This window comes from Lichenostomus cassidix, chromosome 12 (assembly GCF_008360975.1).
Source record: "Lichenostomus cassidix isolate B80296 chromosome 12, HeHo_3.0, whole genome shotgun sequence".
In the NCBI taxonomy this organism is placed as follows: Eukaryota; Metazoa; Chordata; class Aves; order Passeriformes; family Meliphagidae; genus Lichenostomus; species Lichenostomus cassidix.
This window is the reverse complement of record NC_139493.1, coordinates 8,436,800-8,452,343: the sequence shown is the minus strand read 5'-3', so window position 1 is coordinate 8,452,343 and position 15,544 is coordinate 8,436,800. Positions and strand designations below refer to the sequence as shown.

Below are 15,544 nucleotides of genomic sequence, written 5' to 3'. Positions count from 1 at the left end.
ATGTTTTGACTTCTGTGTTAATTCTGACCACTTTCATCAAGATTGATTTTCCTGCAAGTTGCTGGGAAGATGGTGATACACATGTCATTGCCTATGGTCTGTGGAGACATCCATTTGCCATTTCTTAAATACTGAAGCAGTGAGATGATATTCATTATACTTTTTTTTGTAGCATATTTCTAAAGAAAGAAGATACAATGCAGAGAGATCAGCTGTGGTTCCATGCCAAGATAAGCCATATTAGAGAAAATTCCTTGTTGGCATGATTCCCTTTCTCCCCCCCACTTCTCATTGAGATTTCCCCTCAAGTCACTTCATGAATAAGCCAGTTGTGTTCTCAGCTGTGGGAGAATTCACCAACCAGATGGGTATCCTCCCCCTGGGCCCCCAAAATGTATGAAGGCTCATGATAGCTGGCATAATAGGGCATAGAAAAGGGCATAATAACACATAGCGAAACAGAACAAATTAGTTGATATAAACTACACATAGTAATAGCAACACAGATGCACATTAAAGAGATAAAAGGACATTTTCAGGTATAGCAGAAACATTTGATGTTCTAATGTTGTGTACACCTAGTGTGGGAAATCTGAGCTCTGATTTAGAATTGGAAATGTAGATCCAGTACAGATGGAATGGAGATTGGTAAGCTAAATTTTCCAAGCAGTGCTTTCTCTGTTTTCTCTCTGGATTTGAGTTATCAGGTTAAAAATGCAAATGCTCTCTAAACTGTGTTTTTATCTCATTTCCTTTTGAAGTGATTTTGCTGACTTTTAGTCTGAATTTCTTCTGGCATTGAACCTTGCTTTATATGTGGATAATTACATTATATAGTGTCTTAAAAACATTTTAATTTTTTCTTCTTTTTCCCCCTCTTTGTCTCCTTTTTTCTCTCCAGAAATTGCCTTACAGCATGTGTCAATGTTCTTCCGATCAGAGCCAAAGTGGGAAGTAGTAGAACCATTAAAAGATATAGGTAAGAAGGGCATGTGTGCATGAAAACCTGATTTTTTTCCCAACTATATGAGTTGTCCTCAGATTCCAATACTGTCTTTGCCTACAGACCTTGTCCTGCCTGTAAGCTGTGTGATTTAGCAGTGTTTAATTAAAGCTGCTGCTGACTTTTTTCTTTACTTTCTTTGTAGGTTGGCGAATACGTAAGAAATATTTCTTAATGAAAATTAAGAATCAACCAAAGGAACGACTAGTGTTAAGCTGGGTATCTATGCTTTCATTTCATACTTAAATCTTTCTCAATTTCACCCTGAGTTTGATTTTGACTACCATGTGTGAGTGATAGGGAGAGAGATTGAAGAGCTCAGGCTTCGAGAGAGCTTTGGAAGCCCTTAGGTAGATGTGTGGTGTGGGAACTTCTTGTGTTTTTTTCCTCTGGTGCCAAATCCAGTTTGCAAGTTTCTGTGCCTGGTCATTTGCTCCTAAAACCTGCACCTCAGGATTCTTTAGTTGTAATGATGTGGCTGTTGACCATAATACAAATTTGCTCACTGAAAATAATGAGATGATCCTTTTTAAAGTCATGGGTTTTCCTGCTCGGATCTTTAGTTGTACTGACAAACTAATAGGTGAGAGGGACGTGAATTACTCCTTTAACAACAATTGCTTTTGCTCCTGTGCTGAAATGTGTTGCCCTGTTAATTGTATGAGCACAGCTGTTTGTGAGACTTCACTGGAGAGTGGAGGTCACTAAAGCCTGTGGGAGGAGGGAAGTTTTTCTTGCTGCAGAGGAAGAAGGTGCCTTATCAGTTCCCAGTGTACACAGTCCCCCAGTTTGGGGTTGGCAAAGTTCATTCAGTGGTAGTAATGCATGTCAGATCCAGGGGAGGAAAGAGGCAGTAATACTTATTTATGGTCAGACTGTTTGTATTGTAAAACCATGGCCTTATTCAGCCTCTTCAGGTTTCATTCTTTATGTGTAATTTCCTTGCTTGCTCTTCAAAATATGCCCTCAAACATCTGTCCTAATTTGCCAGGATAGAACATAGATCACATTTCTGTATGGAATGCAACATGTATTATGATGCCATTCTTTTCCTGTTTATTTCCAGGCTGATCTTGGCCCTGATAAATACTTGTCTGACAGAGACTTACAGTATGCTGTGAAACTTCTTTCTTCCTGTTCTGTGAGTATTAACTGAAGATTTTTAAATTGTGCCAGCACAAAAGTGTGTGTCAGGGACTGATCTTGGCAAAGCCCATGTAGCCTAGTTGACTTAGTTTGTAATTTTAGAGTAGCTTCCATTTAAAGGTTTGCAAACCTTTTAATTACAGTTCCCATATAATATGAGGTAACATGTTCTCAGCACAAATAATAATCCTGCAGGATTATTACAGGAGATTCAGTGTTGTGGTTAATTTGATTTCTTTTCTTCTTATGCAGTACTGTGAGATCATGAGCTTTTATTTCATCTCCTCAACACCTTTAGGCTGTTAGGATAGTGCTGTTTAGGTGTAATTGCTAACCTATGAGCTGGGATATTCTCAGGCAGCAGTAGATGGGGCAGTGGAATGAGTATCATTATTTTTTCAGTTCTTTGGACTTAAGGCAAGAGTATCTTAGTATAGTTGCAATGGAGGCTGTACAATTTAAGCTGCTGTGAAATACGATGTTATAAATCCAGTAGGCGTCTCTGCCTAAAAAACTGGCATTTGACCCCAAAAGGAGTCTCTCTTTAGGGATGTTAAGCCTATGAGGGAGTGGCTGAAATGGAAATTTTTTGGTTTTAATTTATGTGTTAATTGAATTATGTCTTTGTGAAGTTTTCTTTGCATTTACTCCAGGCTAAGACTGAATAACTTGAGTTATTCAATGTCACTGACAGAATCCAATTTACTACTTTAAATATGCAATTCAGGCTGTACTTTTCTTACTTGTGAATTGAGCACAAATGAATTAAAAAAATTTGTCATCTAAAATTTACCTACAGTTTCTTCTTTTGGTAGCATCCTTATATTTACAAAATCACTTTTGCCACTGCCAATGAATCATCAGCGCTGGTTATTAGACCGTTCAGTGAAAAAGGGACACTAAAGGACCTTATTTATAAGGTAAGATTTTCCCCTTACCCCCAGCTTGAATGGCAGAATGTTTGCTGGAATGACCATAGATGTGTTTTATGAAAGTGTTTGCCATCAATTGCTAAGTGAACTAAGACAAATACTGACTTTTCTGGACGTGATACTTGATACGTGTGTTTCTTTTAAAGGCAAAGCCAAAAGACCCATTCCTGAAGAAGTATTGCAATCCTAAAAAAATTCAAGGTCTTGAACTTCAGCAAATAAAAACATATGGAAGGCAAATATTGGAGGTACTTTTTTTTTCATTATTTACCAGCTTTTTTCTTTTTTTTGGAGGCAAACTGGTTTAATTGCAAAAAGTAGACAAACTTTTGAGCACACAAGCTTTATTTCAGCAGCAGACTTCAAAGCTATATGTAAATTGATATAAGCTGCTGAGTTGAATTTAGATATATATGTGTGAGACCATTTATGACCCAAAAAAGAGAAAATGCAGTTTTAAATGGGAGAGGTGTGTGGAGCTTAAATGGGAGAGAGGTGATAATATAGTCTGTTCTGTAGGGAAAGGTTCCTTGTGTAAAAAGAGAAAGAAGCAACTCATAGCCTGCAGAACATGTGCTGTAAATTCATAGTCATTACTGTGTTTTAATTCTGGTTTTTTTCCTCAAATGTAGAATATTAAATTTTAGTTTCCAGATCTCTTTTGGAGGTGTCCATAAGCCTGTTTTGAGGATCAGCATCAAGTGTTTGTTTTGTGAGAAGTGTTACCAGTGAAATGGGAATGAATAGTCAGCCAAAGAGGATGTAGATAGAAGATCAAGTTGAGTGAACATTCCAAATGGGAGCCTCATTTATTAAGTGTCTGCTTTAGCATTGAAGCATTTAAGCTGATGATCTTACCATTTTGAGATCATCAGAGCATTTTGTGACAGTGCTTCTCTACTGGATTTTTTTCAGGTATTAAAGTTCTTGCACGAGAAAGGATTTCCTTATGGCCATCTTCACTCTGCCAATGTGATGTTGGATGGGGATACCTGCAAGTTACTGGATCTAGAAAATTCCTTGTTGGGACTTCCATCATTTTATCGATCATACTTTTCACAATTTCGGAAAATTAATGTAAGATTCAGACAAGGAATTCATCTGACTCTTACACATCTCTTTATTCCCAACCTTTGTGGAGAGCTGACTAGAATGAAAAAACATCTCTCACAACCCTTTTCTTAATGTGAGCTTTTCTCCATCAAATCTCTTTTCTGCTTCCTCTAAATCACTGTCTGGCTGCACAGCAGTTCTGTTGCAGCACATTGGAGTGAGGCTGAGGCCAAAGGTAAGCAGGTAGAGGGGTAGTGCAGCTGAGGGTTTTTGTGACAACAGTGCCAGCACAAATAGAGGTAAAGTGCAGTTGTTTTAAGATCTCTTTCCACCCTGGTCTGTATTTCATAGGAATGTGCACATTGTCTGCCACACTTTTTCACTTGTATGTCTGTACAGCGAGCACAACTAATTGCTTGAGCTTAGCTGGGAGCAGCCTTGTCTTTGGTGGATACTGTGAAAATTGATCAGATGCTTGCAGATCTCTAGCTATTCAAAGGTGATTTTTTTTATTTGTTTGAGGGGTGTCTGGTGACTGCAAAGCAAAATATTTATCTTACTGCAAAAAAGATGAAAACAAATTTGCCCTGTTGCAGCAACATCTTGCCCTGCCTTTAGGCTCTCATTGAAATAAATTCCATGCAGCATCACGAGATAGCTGCTTGCTGACCTTGCTAAACAAGTTCTACTGTGTTGTCAAAGAAACGATCAAAAGTTCATGGTTAGTCCAAATCTGTTAGTGCCATCAAAGCCTCTTCCAGTAAGAGAAGCCTTTTCTGTTTAAACATGATTCAGAAATCTTGGAAATATGCTGTCTGGGAGCTTAGCATGTATGTACAGCTTGCACAAACCTAAGGAGGAGCAAAAGAGGCTGCCCTAGGTCTGTTTGGTATGCATTTTTTCTGTGTTTTTATCTACTTCCCTGTAAAGTGACAGCTGGTCATATTACGAATCTCATTCTTTGCTGTTTGACTTAGCTAGGAAAATGTGCTTGGTTGGGATTTCTGTTGATGTGTGGATCTCTAAACTGCTGTGTGAAGAGTTTACTATTTCACACATTTTTACAGAACTTGACCACGCTGCTCTCCCATTTGTACCATCACTTACAGAAGACAACAGGAGCTGCTTTAGCTTGTTACATGAAGATTTCATCTGAGCTACAGTTATGCAGGGAAATGGTTGTGGTTAGAAACTGCCTAAACGGTTCCTCTTTTCTATCTTCATGTGCAAGATCACTGGGTTAACCAGTTGTGAAGAACTAACAAGTTGTGGTTTTATATTTTTGTTCCCCCACAGACTTTAGAGGGTGTTGATGTTCATTGCTTTGGACACTTACTGTATGAAATGACCTACGGAAGACCCCCAGACACGATTCCTGTGGAGAGCTTCCCCCCTGCTCCATCAGTGTTTGTTGGTTAGTATGCAGTGCAGAACATCTCAGTCACGCCTGCCTGGGTATGCTTTTAGACTTTACCTGAGCTGAAGTGCTGTGAAATAGCAGCCTGAGATCTTTGCATCCTGTGACCGGAAAGAATTAGTAATTTGGTCAAATGGGAAATGTGTTCTTCATGAAATGTATGTAGTGTAAGAATAAAACTTTTTTTTTTTTTTTAACTGAGTGATAAAGCTGTGTTTAGCAAGTAATGAGATGCCTGGATTCCCTTGCCTCATGTCTAACATTCTTGAAAAGCTTCTATGTGTAATAGTAATGCTATAATAAAAACCACATGGCACAGAGCTTCATCACTGCTTGGTTGATGCAATACTTAAGGGAGCATCACACAGCAGTGCCAGACGTTCATTCTAAATAATTTGCTATCCTGCTGTGCAAAAATGTGTTCATTAGTATTCTTTCTTTGGTAGTGTCAGTGTTGGAGTCCATTCTGACTTGTGAGGCTCTGAAGAATGGGATGCCAACTGTCTCACGGCTCTTACAGATGCCGTAAGTCCTGTTTGACTTGTTTTATACTCCTGGCAGTGTTTTTAATTATTTTAGGAGGAAGAAACTTTCTGCTCTTGTTCCTCTTAAGAAAGGATTGCTCCTCGTTCTCAGGGATGTGTCCCAAATGAAGGTTGATAGGATTTATAGAACCCATCCTTTTTTATTATATGCATTTAACATTTCTTAGTCTCATGGTCTGTTGGAGTTGTTATGTATGCACTTTATTTAGCGTGATTTAAATTAATCCAGCCATTAAAGTAATGCAAGTATGATTAAGATCATGTACAGATTGATTTAAAGGATTTAGAAAAGAAGTAGTTTTGCATGTCTCTTTCAGACCTACTTCAGTAGATTTTGCTATCAGTTTACTTAGGACTGGTGAAATAGATCTCTTTCTTTGCTCAGCAGTGACATTTAGATCTGCTCTGGGTATGAAAAGTAGTGAGGAAGTTCTCTCTGGTTCCTTGCAGGGCAGGCTTAGGGATTCTCTGAAACACAGACAGAATAAATTTCCTGACAGGCTGGCCTCCCAGTATGCAGTGAAGGGCTGAGGGCAGCCATGGGCAAGGCCAGGGTGAAGAAAGGGAGCACTGGTGTGTCACTGAGTGGGGACCACACCTGTCTGCAGTGCCACCCTGCCTGCAGTTAGGACACAGCATTCCAGGGAAATTGCTGTCCCCCATGCTGGGACATGTCACCAGCAGGCTGAGCATGGAACCACAGTTCTGGTGAGAGAGGTTCTTTTATTATTTCTTATTGTGAGATGCTGTAGTTGGGACCTCCTAAATGGCAGATTGTCCATACCTAAATCTGGGTCTGACCTCACAGCACAGATTGCAGTGCATTTAGGGCCTGCTCTGAGGTTCAGATTTCCTGGCTGGGAAGAGTCACTGCACCCTTCAATTCCTTCTTTTCCTCCCCTCCTCTGCTTTTAAAGGAGGTGGGAGGTAGAGAGAATAATGTAAGCAGTGAGGAAATACTATAGGAAAATGCTGTGAATACAGAAATATAGAGGTCTTTAAAGATGTTGAATAAACAATCTATGCCCAGCTGCATTTGATATGTAAGCTAACTCATTCTCTTCATACCAATACTCTTTACAAAAGTGTTCTACATAGATATGCAGTGCAATTAATGTAATTTAAAGCCATTAATATAATTTAGATGTCTATTTATTATAACCATAAGAACATACAATCTGAAAGGGTCAGAAAGTCCTGTAAACAAGGATGAACTTTCATGGGTTTTTGGAAGTATTTTAAAATTTGCTTTGTTTCTGAATTTTTCATTGGATACTCTCCTTAATTAACTTGATTCTAGACATGAATTTGTTTTTTATAGTATAAGCTTGTGATAATGTTTCACAGTGAACAGCAGCAAAAGATCTCAGTAATATTTATCTTGGAGCCAGGATTGAGGTCTCCCTGTGACAATTTTCTAGTATGTTCTCCAGGACAAAGTATCTCGAAATGGACTGACCAGTTTATTTTCAGACTACCATTGCCCTCTAGTGTCGTTGTTTTGCATGGAAAAGGATTAATCATTTTTGCTGTTTCTGCTGGTACCACAGAGGGGAGAGCAAAAATATGACAATATTTGCTTTAGTTGCTGTTTCTAGAGGACAGGCAAGAATGCAGATATTTAAAATGTTAAGTTCGCTTGATCTTTCACATGTTCCTTGTTAATTCTAAACAATAGTTGTGCTAAGAGAATGCTTTTTAACAAAAGCAATGATTTTGTTTAAGTGAAATTTAAAACAAAGTCCCTGGAAAGTTTTTGTAATTAAAGAATCCATATACTTTTAAGGAAAAATATTCTTTTTTGGCGGGAACCCATCCCTGCCTTTGATAATTGTACTTGTTCTATCAACTTGCAAAATATCTCACACCAACTAACTTTCTCTGCCATAAGTAGTGGCTACATTCTGTGGGTTGGATGCTGCTAATTTTACAGCAGTGCTTAGGAAATAAAAAGCAGGATATAGAAACCTGTGGCCAAGGGTTGAGGACAGAGAAGCAAAAGGAGAAAGGGGGGGTTAAGAACAGTCCCGATAATGTTCTTGCTCAGGTTCTGCCTGTCTCTTGGGAATAATATTCCTCTTTTTTCCTTTTTTTTTAATATCCACTCACAGATTATTCAGTGACGTCCTGCTAACAAACTCTGAGAAACCACAGTTTAAGGTAGAGTTGAACACTGGTTTGCTGATGTTTGTGGAAGTGCTAGGATGTGGGTAGCTACACATTAATTGACAGAGGGGGTAGAGGAGACCTGCCTTTATTTGCCCCTATGGCTACTGCCATCTGTGTTTGGATTCTTTTGCCAAATTGTACCTGAGAACATTGTGTCAGCCCTTAGCAGGGGCCACAATGTGACCTGGGAGTGTTCAAGAGTAGCTGCTGGAGTCCATTTGTGTAACTGGGGGTGATGCTCTGTCTGAGCAGAGGCTGTGAGTTGTGTGGGTCCCTTGCAGTGAGAGGAAACACATTGCAAAGACCTGGGGAAGATGGTTTTGCTGCGTGAGACCATCAACACCTTGCTGCCAGCTCCACACTGGGCATTTCAGGAACCACATCTGGTCCCACAGGGGAGCTGCCTCAGGGCACTTCTCCTGGAGAACATGTGCCCTGTGTCTTGTGTTGTCAGCCTGATGGCAATTTGGGGATGTGACTGGAGTCTCAGAGTAGTTACCTGTCCCTGCCTTTAGAGTATCCTTTCCAGGGTTTGATGTTTCTGTGTCCCTGCTGATCTGTAGCTAGATTTGGAGTAGAAAAACATGCATCTGGAGTCTCCTTTTCTGGTTCACTAAAGGAATAGTGTCACATCTTGGGGTTTTAGATGAACAGTGTGATCAGATGAGTGGTGAGTTTTGAGCAGTGAAGTTGTGTTTTCCTTTATCACATTTTATGCTATGATTTTGTTCCCCATTCTGTGTTAGATTCCTACTAAGCTAAAAGAGGCACTGAAAATCTCCAAGGAATGCATAGAAAAGCGATTAACAGAAGAACAGAAATTGGTAATGTCTGCATTTCTTTATTTCCTACAGACATTTCATTTCCTCTTATCACTTTTACAAGCAGAAAGTGAGTTTTTACTCAAAAGTGATTTTAAGTAATAAAGGCTTTCACCAACAGATTTGCTTTCCCAAGAATGTAGTATGAGGAGTTGTAGAACAGCTGTTGACTGTATGGCATTTCACTATTTTAAGTGGTGCAGCTTCACAGGCAGTGGCTCCCAAGTTAAAGATTCTTTTAACTGCAGTATGAGTCTCCATCCTCTACTAGGAGCAGTAAAGATAAAAACTAAAAATGAAAAAAGAAATCCAAACATGCAAAATTACTACCATGTTTCATTGTAGCCCAAACATGTTTTCAAACATTTAAGATCTTAATATGGTCTTTTTCTATTTTTTCCTTAATTTTGAAGATTCACCAGCACAGAAGGCTGACAAGAGCTCAATCTCATCATGGCTCTGAAGAAGAAAAAAAGAAAAGGAAGATCTTGGCACGGAAAGTAAGCAATCTTTAAATAGGTTTCTCACACAGAAAAAGATGTGTATCTTTTTGTAATGTTTGCCATGCACAGATTTAGTCATAGGTACATGGCTCTGTTCTTTTCTGTGTTTTTCTGCACTACTTCCTGATTGTTTTCACTTCTTTAGCTAAGGAATGGATTTACTAAAAAGTTTAAAAAGCTGCAGTGGTAGCTGACTTGCATATTGGTGTAACCTGTTTGAGGCTGCTGTATGAAAGCAGTGTTGGTTCACAGCTCACACACAGGTGAGCTGCTCTGCTCTGTCCTGCTCCCTGGCAAGGTGTTGGAGCCTGTTTGACTCTGCTCCTGCAGCACTGTCTGCATTGCTCTTCCCTTCTGGGGTGTCAGAGGGTGTTCAGATGGTGCCTGCCTGGAGCTATTTGAGCACAGAACAGCCATGCTGCTCTTGTGACCAGCGTGTGCTGGGTATGGGGAGAGGGATGCTGAGCATTAAAAAGCCTTGTGTGATACAGTGGATGGCTGTTACAAATCTGTGTGTCAGTTCAGTCCTTGTCATAGGAAGTGATTATTCATTCTCATCTTCTATTTTCTCTGCTCCCTTTTAAAGAAGTCAAAACGCTCTGCCAATGAGAGTGGGGAAGAACACTCAGCCAAATACAGCAACTCAAATAACTCAGGTAACTACAGAGAGAGGAATTTGCTTCTACACAGCTATGCCAATTTTTTGTTGTTCCTGTCTTTTTCTGTCTGAAAAAATACAGGATTACCATCACTTTATGTATTAATATTGGACTACCAAAGCCTGATACTACTGCTTTGGGTATTTAATAATAGATTAATTGAGGGCTTAAAGGTATTGTCTATGATATATTTTCAGCTGCCTAATTTAAAGTAATATCTTCTCTCTTTGGTGCCCCATTTCTCAAAAAAAAATATCAGTCTCTTCATTCTGTTTGATATTTGAGTTGAATAACAGCAACATCCATTACTTGGGCCATTAAATAATGCAGTCTTCAGGGACACTCTCTGTGGTGATTTGTGTTACATAGTAAGGTGTTAAGATGGATGAGAAAATTATCTGTTTAATTGCTGCTTCAGTGCCAACAGAGCATTTGACTGGTCTTCATTTAGTTAAAAGGCATGGTTGGTACTATGGCACAGATTAACAGAGCTGGTTTGCTTTGCTAGAATATGTCCAAAAGCAGCTTGTTGTGGAATACAGCAACTGACTGGAAACCATCTCTTTGGAGAGATGAGGTGCCTCCTTGCAGTGGCACAACTCTTAAGAACAGAATTTGGATGCTGAAATCCAACAGCCCAAGCAACAGAAATGTTTCCCATTGAGGAATATTGAGTGCACTTCCCATGTGTTTGGAGCTTCTCTGATATTCTGTACTGCAAAGCCACTGCTGCTGTGAATGGGAATCTTTCCCAAGATGTCAGTGGAAGCAGGATTGGATCTTCAGTCAATAAAGCTGGCCTGTTTCCAGCAATCTGTCTTGTTGGGCTGTGTTGAACTGCAATGTCACAGCTGTAGTTACTTGACTGTTGTTTTATTTAGCAGGCTCTGGGGCAAGTTCCCCTTTAACGTCTCCATCATCTCCCACTCCGCCCTCCACAGCAGGTAAGTTCAAGAATCATTTCAGTGTTTGTCTTTTTTATATATTTTTTTTTATTCTACCCCACAGTGGCAGGTGTTATTCCCAAGGATGATTAAGAGATCATGGTTTTCAAGGATGGAACACGGAGATGACAGTTACCTTGTGGGAGCCTGAGTGTGGGCATGTGCTCTCTTTTGAGGGTCATAGAGAACCTTTTTATAGTTTTCTTTTTCATTCAATAACCTTTTTTGAGATATACATGATATGATTTACCCAGGGTGTATGTACTTCCTTTGAAGTCTGTATTACTCCACATCTCTACTTTCCAGGAATTTCTTGGTCTTCATGTTGCACTATGCGTTTTCTCTGGTGTTAATGGTCTGTTGACTCTGAAATACTGCTTGTTTCGATGAACTAATTGTTCATCCCTTGTTTCTTTGTATTGTCTCTTTATTCCTGTACTGCTGTGATGTATTTTCAGGAATTTTGGGTGTGACAAATTCTGTGTCTTAAGCTTCATAATCTCCCCATTTCTGCTACAGCCCATTGATAACCCAGTAGAGTTGGTAGAAACAAGTCTAGAAACAAGACTGATTTGGGTTAAAAATAACATCTTCATTATTTTTGGCCGGTTCTATTTTTCAGTTTGCTGGGTGGCTGTGCAGAGAGTTTTGCTAGTGTTTAGGAGAGAGGTGGGAAGTGGTGAAGGATCTGCTTGAGTGGGCAATAGAAATACTCAGGAAGTTTAATTACAAATCTGAGTATTGAGCAGTAGTGGATGTGCATCAGGCTGAAAGGCTGGAAGAGGAGCACTAGCAAATATTGATAACAAAAGATGTTAACAGAATGCATTTCTAGGGGAGAATCAGCCCATGGCATTGCAGTTTTTAATGATGACTCTTGCTGTAGGATTTCTAGTCCCAGGAACTTTCTACATGGCACAACTCATTAACCAAAGCAATGCAATCAAATTTGTGTTTGCTATGGATAGTCTTTCAAAGGACGCTGCAGTCTGTGTGATGTAATTCAAATCAGTCATGCTGAAATTCAAATTAGTAATTTCTCCTTCAAGCTGAGGGCATGAGAAGTGTGTATTGTAGGAACTAACTTCTCCCAGTTAGCCTAAGCAAGATAATGACTGTTATTGTGTTGCACAGTAAGAGTGCTGTTCTCTGGATGCACTGACTGTGAGCTGGAGGGTTTGTTGCCAGTTCTGTGAGCTTTAATAAGGAAGTAGCTGACATGTGCCTCCAAAATGGACAGATGCTTAGAAAGCATTTTTCTTTCCAATAAAACTACCTTTTAGTTATGCTTTGACTTGGACCTGTTGGAACTTGGTTGAAAGCTTTCTCAAATTTTAAGCATGGGATGCAGGTTTACGTGCAGATGTGAATCAAAATAGCTCAGGTTTGTGCTCAAAACTTGTCTCAGTTCAAACCATATTGTCACAGTGTGTTTGTTGGTCATCTTGCTGCCAGTGTGCTCCTGATGACTTGTGATGATCAGCACTGTCTGACGTGGTGCTTGTGGTCCTACCTGTCCTCACATTGGGAAGTGTGTTAGTGAGCCGATGGCTTGGATGCTGTCCATGAGGTGTAAAGCCAAGTGTCACATTTTCAGGAATGCTTTTGTGAGTAGAATTCATAGAAGAAACTTCAGGTATTAGTTCTAAGAGAAAACTAGTTTGCTGGTTTTCTTCACCAACAATGTTGTAGTTTTAGCTGTTCTAAGAAAATATGCTGTTACTGCCTAGAGGAAAGACACACTGGCCCCATGGTAGGACTTTATTTGTGATGAGTGATGCATCTGTAGCTTGCATTTCTCTCTTCTGGTTTCCTTGTACTTACTAGGGATATTTACCTCTAAACCAAAATTGCTCGTGGGTGTCAGTGTGGTGAGATGATTTTCAAAAAGGCATTGAGGCTTTCAGTCTGTCTGGCTTGGTTGTGGTTGTGTTGGACCTGGGGCATCTTAAAGCATTCTGCTGATACAATACCATGGCAAAATTAAGGCTGATGTGGAAAAGTATCCCCAAGAGAAGCTCTTGCTCTCATCTTGGCCTGTAACTAGTCAGATACAGAGTGTATGTGTGTGAAGAGTCAGAGACACTGACCAAAGGGGAATGGGCTCCAGGCTGACAAGCCCTGAGGAAGGAACCTTGTTCAGTGGCTTTCTCACATGTTGAGAGGTGCTTTTTCTATGAACAAAGGCCTTGTGAGGCTTGGCTTGCAGCAGAGTGCTTGGGAAAGTCCATGGAAAACAGGCTTAAGGAATAAAATGATGGCTGGCTTCCAGTGTCTGATGGCAGCTGCAGCTAGGACTGAGAGCATGGCCTGCTCTGAGGGGAAAGGTGCCTTCTGGAAACATTGGCTCTCATGGGCTGTTCTCACTGGTGAGAATGTTTTGGGCTGGTGGTGTTGCAGGTACTTGGCTAAATAACATATTTGAAATACATTGTTAGATCATGCAAGTGTTTCTAATGTAACATCCTGTGTTTCTGACATTCCTCCGTGAAGCTGTGGTTCTTTTTTTCCTCCACAATTCTTTGCTTCCATGAAAATCTGTTTATTTTCTTTGTGGCTGTGAGCAGTGGCTAGGATCAGAAGGGATGCAGAACACTGTGGTACGGGTTATTTAAAATTTCAGTGAGTATTTTCTAAATCAAATAAGCCCATAAAATACAGCAAGACCTCTATCAACAGAGAAAAATTTGGAGGGTGTCACTTTTGCTTCTCTGGGCTTTTCAGCAGGAATAGTGAAAGAGTTGTACTTAACGATCTTCTTCTGTGCCAGTTGTTCTGAATCCTTCAGTATGACATATGTTTCATTGGCACCCATATGGTGCATCTTTCCTGGCCCTCACCTTTCTGTGAAACAGTTGGAATGCTTTAGGAAGTGCTTTTCCTGAGTGTCTCTGACCCATAAGTGTGAATACAGGTGTTAATGCAGCAGGAAGTGTTTCTTGAACTGAATGGATCTCATCTTCTGTGGCTAATCTTCCTGCAGATTTCTTATTAAATCTCTCTAAATGCACTTTAATCCTGTAAATCTTGAATTATGGCATGTGCAACTGAAAGCATGTGTGTTGTATTTGTTGATCAAGTATAATAATGCTTAGAGCATGAAAAATTGTGGTTCATTGTTCAGAATTGGACAAAGTATTGTAAATGTAATATGAAACAGTCAATCCACTGTCCTCATATTTGTCAGTGAGTAAGAATGTATTGCTTTTTGTACTAACTTTTCAGCTAACAGTATCTGTTTTTCTTACTTTGACACGAGAACTGGATGATTAACTTGTGTCCTCTCTCTTTCTCTGCTGTCTTCAATAGAGCATGCATCATTTTGAACGTGAATTTTCGGAAAAGTAAGCTAATGCTGATTTATCTCTTTAAAGATGCTCTGTTTCTGAATGGGAAAGTTGGATGCAAATCTTGAAGTTGCTTAGTATTGGGAGGGAATAGAAGAAAAAAAATCTGAACGTTGTTACAGATTATTTTAATGAAATACAGCATCTTTAAAAACTACCACTAAAATTATTTTCTTTGTTCGCATCCCATTCTCAGCTAAGTTTTTAATGCTGTTTGCACAATTTCTGTCACTTTAAATTCATAATTAAGTTTTTGTTTCAATTCAGGCATCAAGTTTACAGCATCTGATTTACTTCCTATTCCTTTTAACACACTCTTTTAACAAAAATGTCCCTGTAAAAATCCTTGGTAAGTTCTTGTTTGAGTGTTTTATTCTTACAACTGCATGAATGAATAAAATGTGTGTTTGCAGGCAACATCTTCCAACATATGTATTGGAAGGGCCTAGTGATAGCTGAGCCCTTGTCTCAAATGTTTTTTTCTAGCAAATGCAGGAAAATATTTCACTGTAGGGCAGAACAATTTAATCTGGAGATGTAACTGTATATGAATAGATGTGTGTGAACTAAGATTTCTTTTGCACCACTTGTGTGAAGAAGGGAAGGACAGCCCGGTTTTGATTGTGTAACTGAAATGAATGGATTTGAAGATTTTTGAATCATTAACAGGTTCAATATGTAATGCTCATAGCTAGTCAGATACCATTCTGAACCCTGTGGGTATTTATGTCTTAAGGCAGAGCTCAAGTGTAAGGGTATCATTCTCTGTTATCAGTTTCCCAAAAGTTTTAACTACATGATGTCAGCAGCTCAATTTCCACAATAATAGGTCCTGAGGAATTTAACAATTTTCCATGAAGAAAGGTGATCTCTGCCCTTGCTTCCCTGTCCTTTCTACTCCTGTAAAATAGCCAGACCAAAATTTGAAGATAAGACAGGGAATATTGGCCTAATATTCAGCGATCCAAGCATTTTGTGCCTTTTTTGCTCCCCATGTGTCAAACG

General features: G+C 39.5%; 1 protein-coding gene across 9 annotated transcripts in view; it reads left to right on the top strand.

The window, feature by feature from the left end:
- Positions 1-15,544, top strand: part of PXK (PX domain containing serine/threonine kinase like) — a 33,494-nt gene that overhangs the window by 14,628 nt on the left and 3,322 nt on the right. For 2 of the 9 annotated variants that reach the window (XM_085072438.1, XM_085072445.1), the window contains exons 5-17: positions 902-979; positions 1,149-1,222; positions 2,070-2,144; positions 2,965-3,069; positions 3,228-3,329; positions 3,997-4,158; positions 5,431-5,548; positions 5,998-6,076; positions 8,208-8,256; positions 9,012-9,089; positions 9,500-9,586; positions 10,176-10,245; positions 11,130-11,192. In XM_085072438.1, coding sequence (XP_084928564.1) covers positions 902-979; positions 1,149-1,222; positions 2,070-2,144; positions 2,965-3,069; positions 3,228-3,329; positions 3,997-4,158; positions 5,431-5,548; positions 5,998-6,076; positions 8,208-8,256; positions 9,012-9,089; positions 9,500-9,586; positions 10,176-10,245; positions 11,130-11,192 — 1,140 coding nt within the window. Of the gene's footprint in view, positions 1-901; positions 980-1,148; positions 1,223-2,069; positions 2,145-2,964; positions 3,070-3,227; positions 3,330-3,996; positions 4,159-5,430; positions 5,549-5,997; positions 6,077-8,207; positions 8,257-9,011; positions 9,090-9,499; positions 9,587-10,175; positions 10,246-11,129; positions 11,193-14,501; positions 14,537-14,806; positions 14,889-15,544 lie in introns of all 9 variants that reach the window. The other 7 variants (XR_014854708.1, XR_014854707.1, XM_085072444.1 and 4 more) reach the window with 7 other exon arrangements.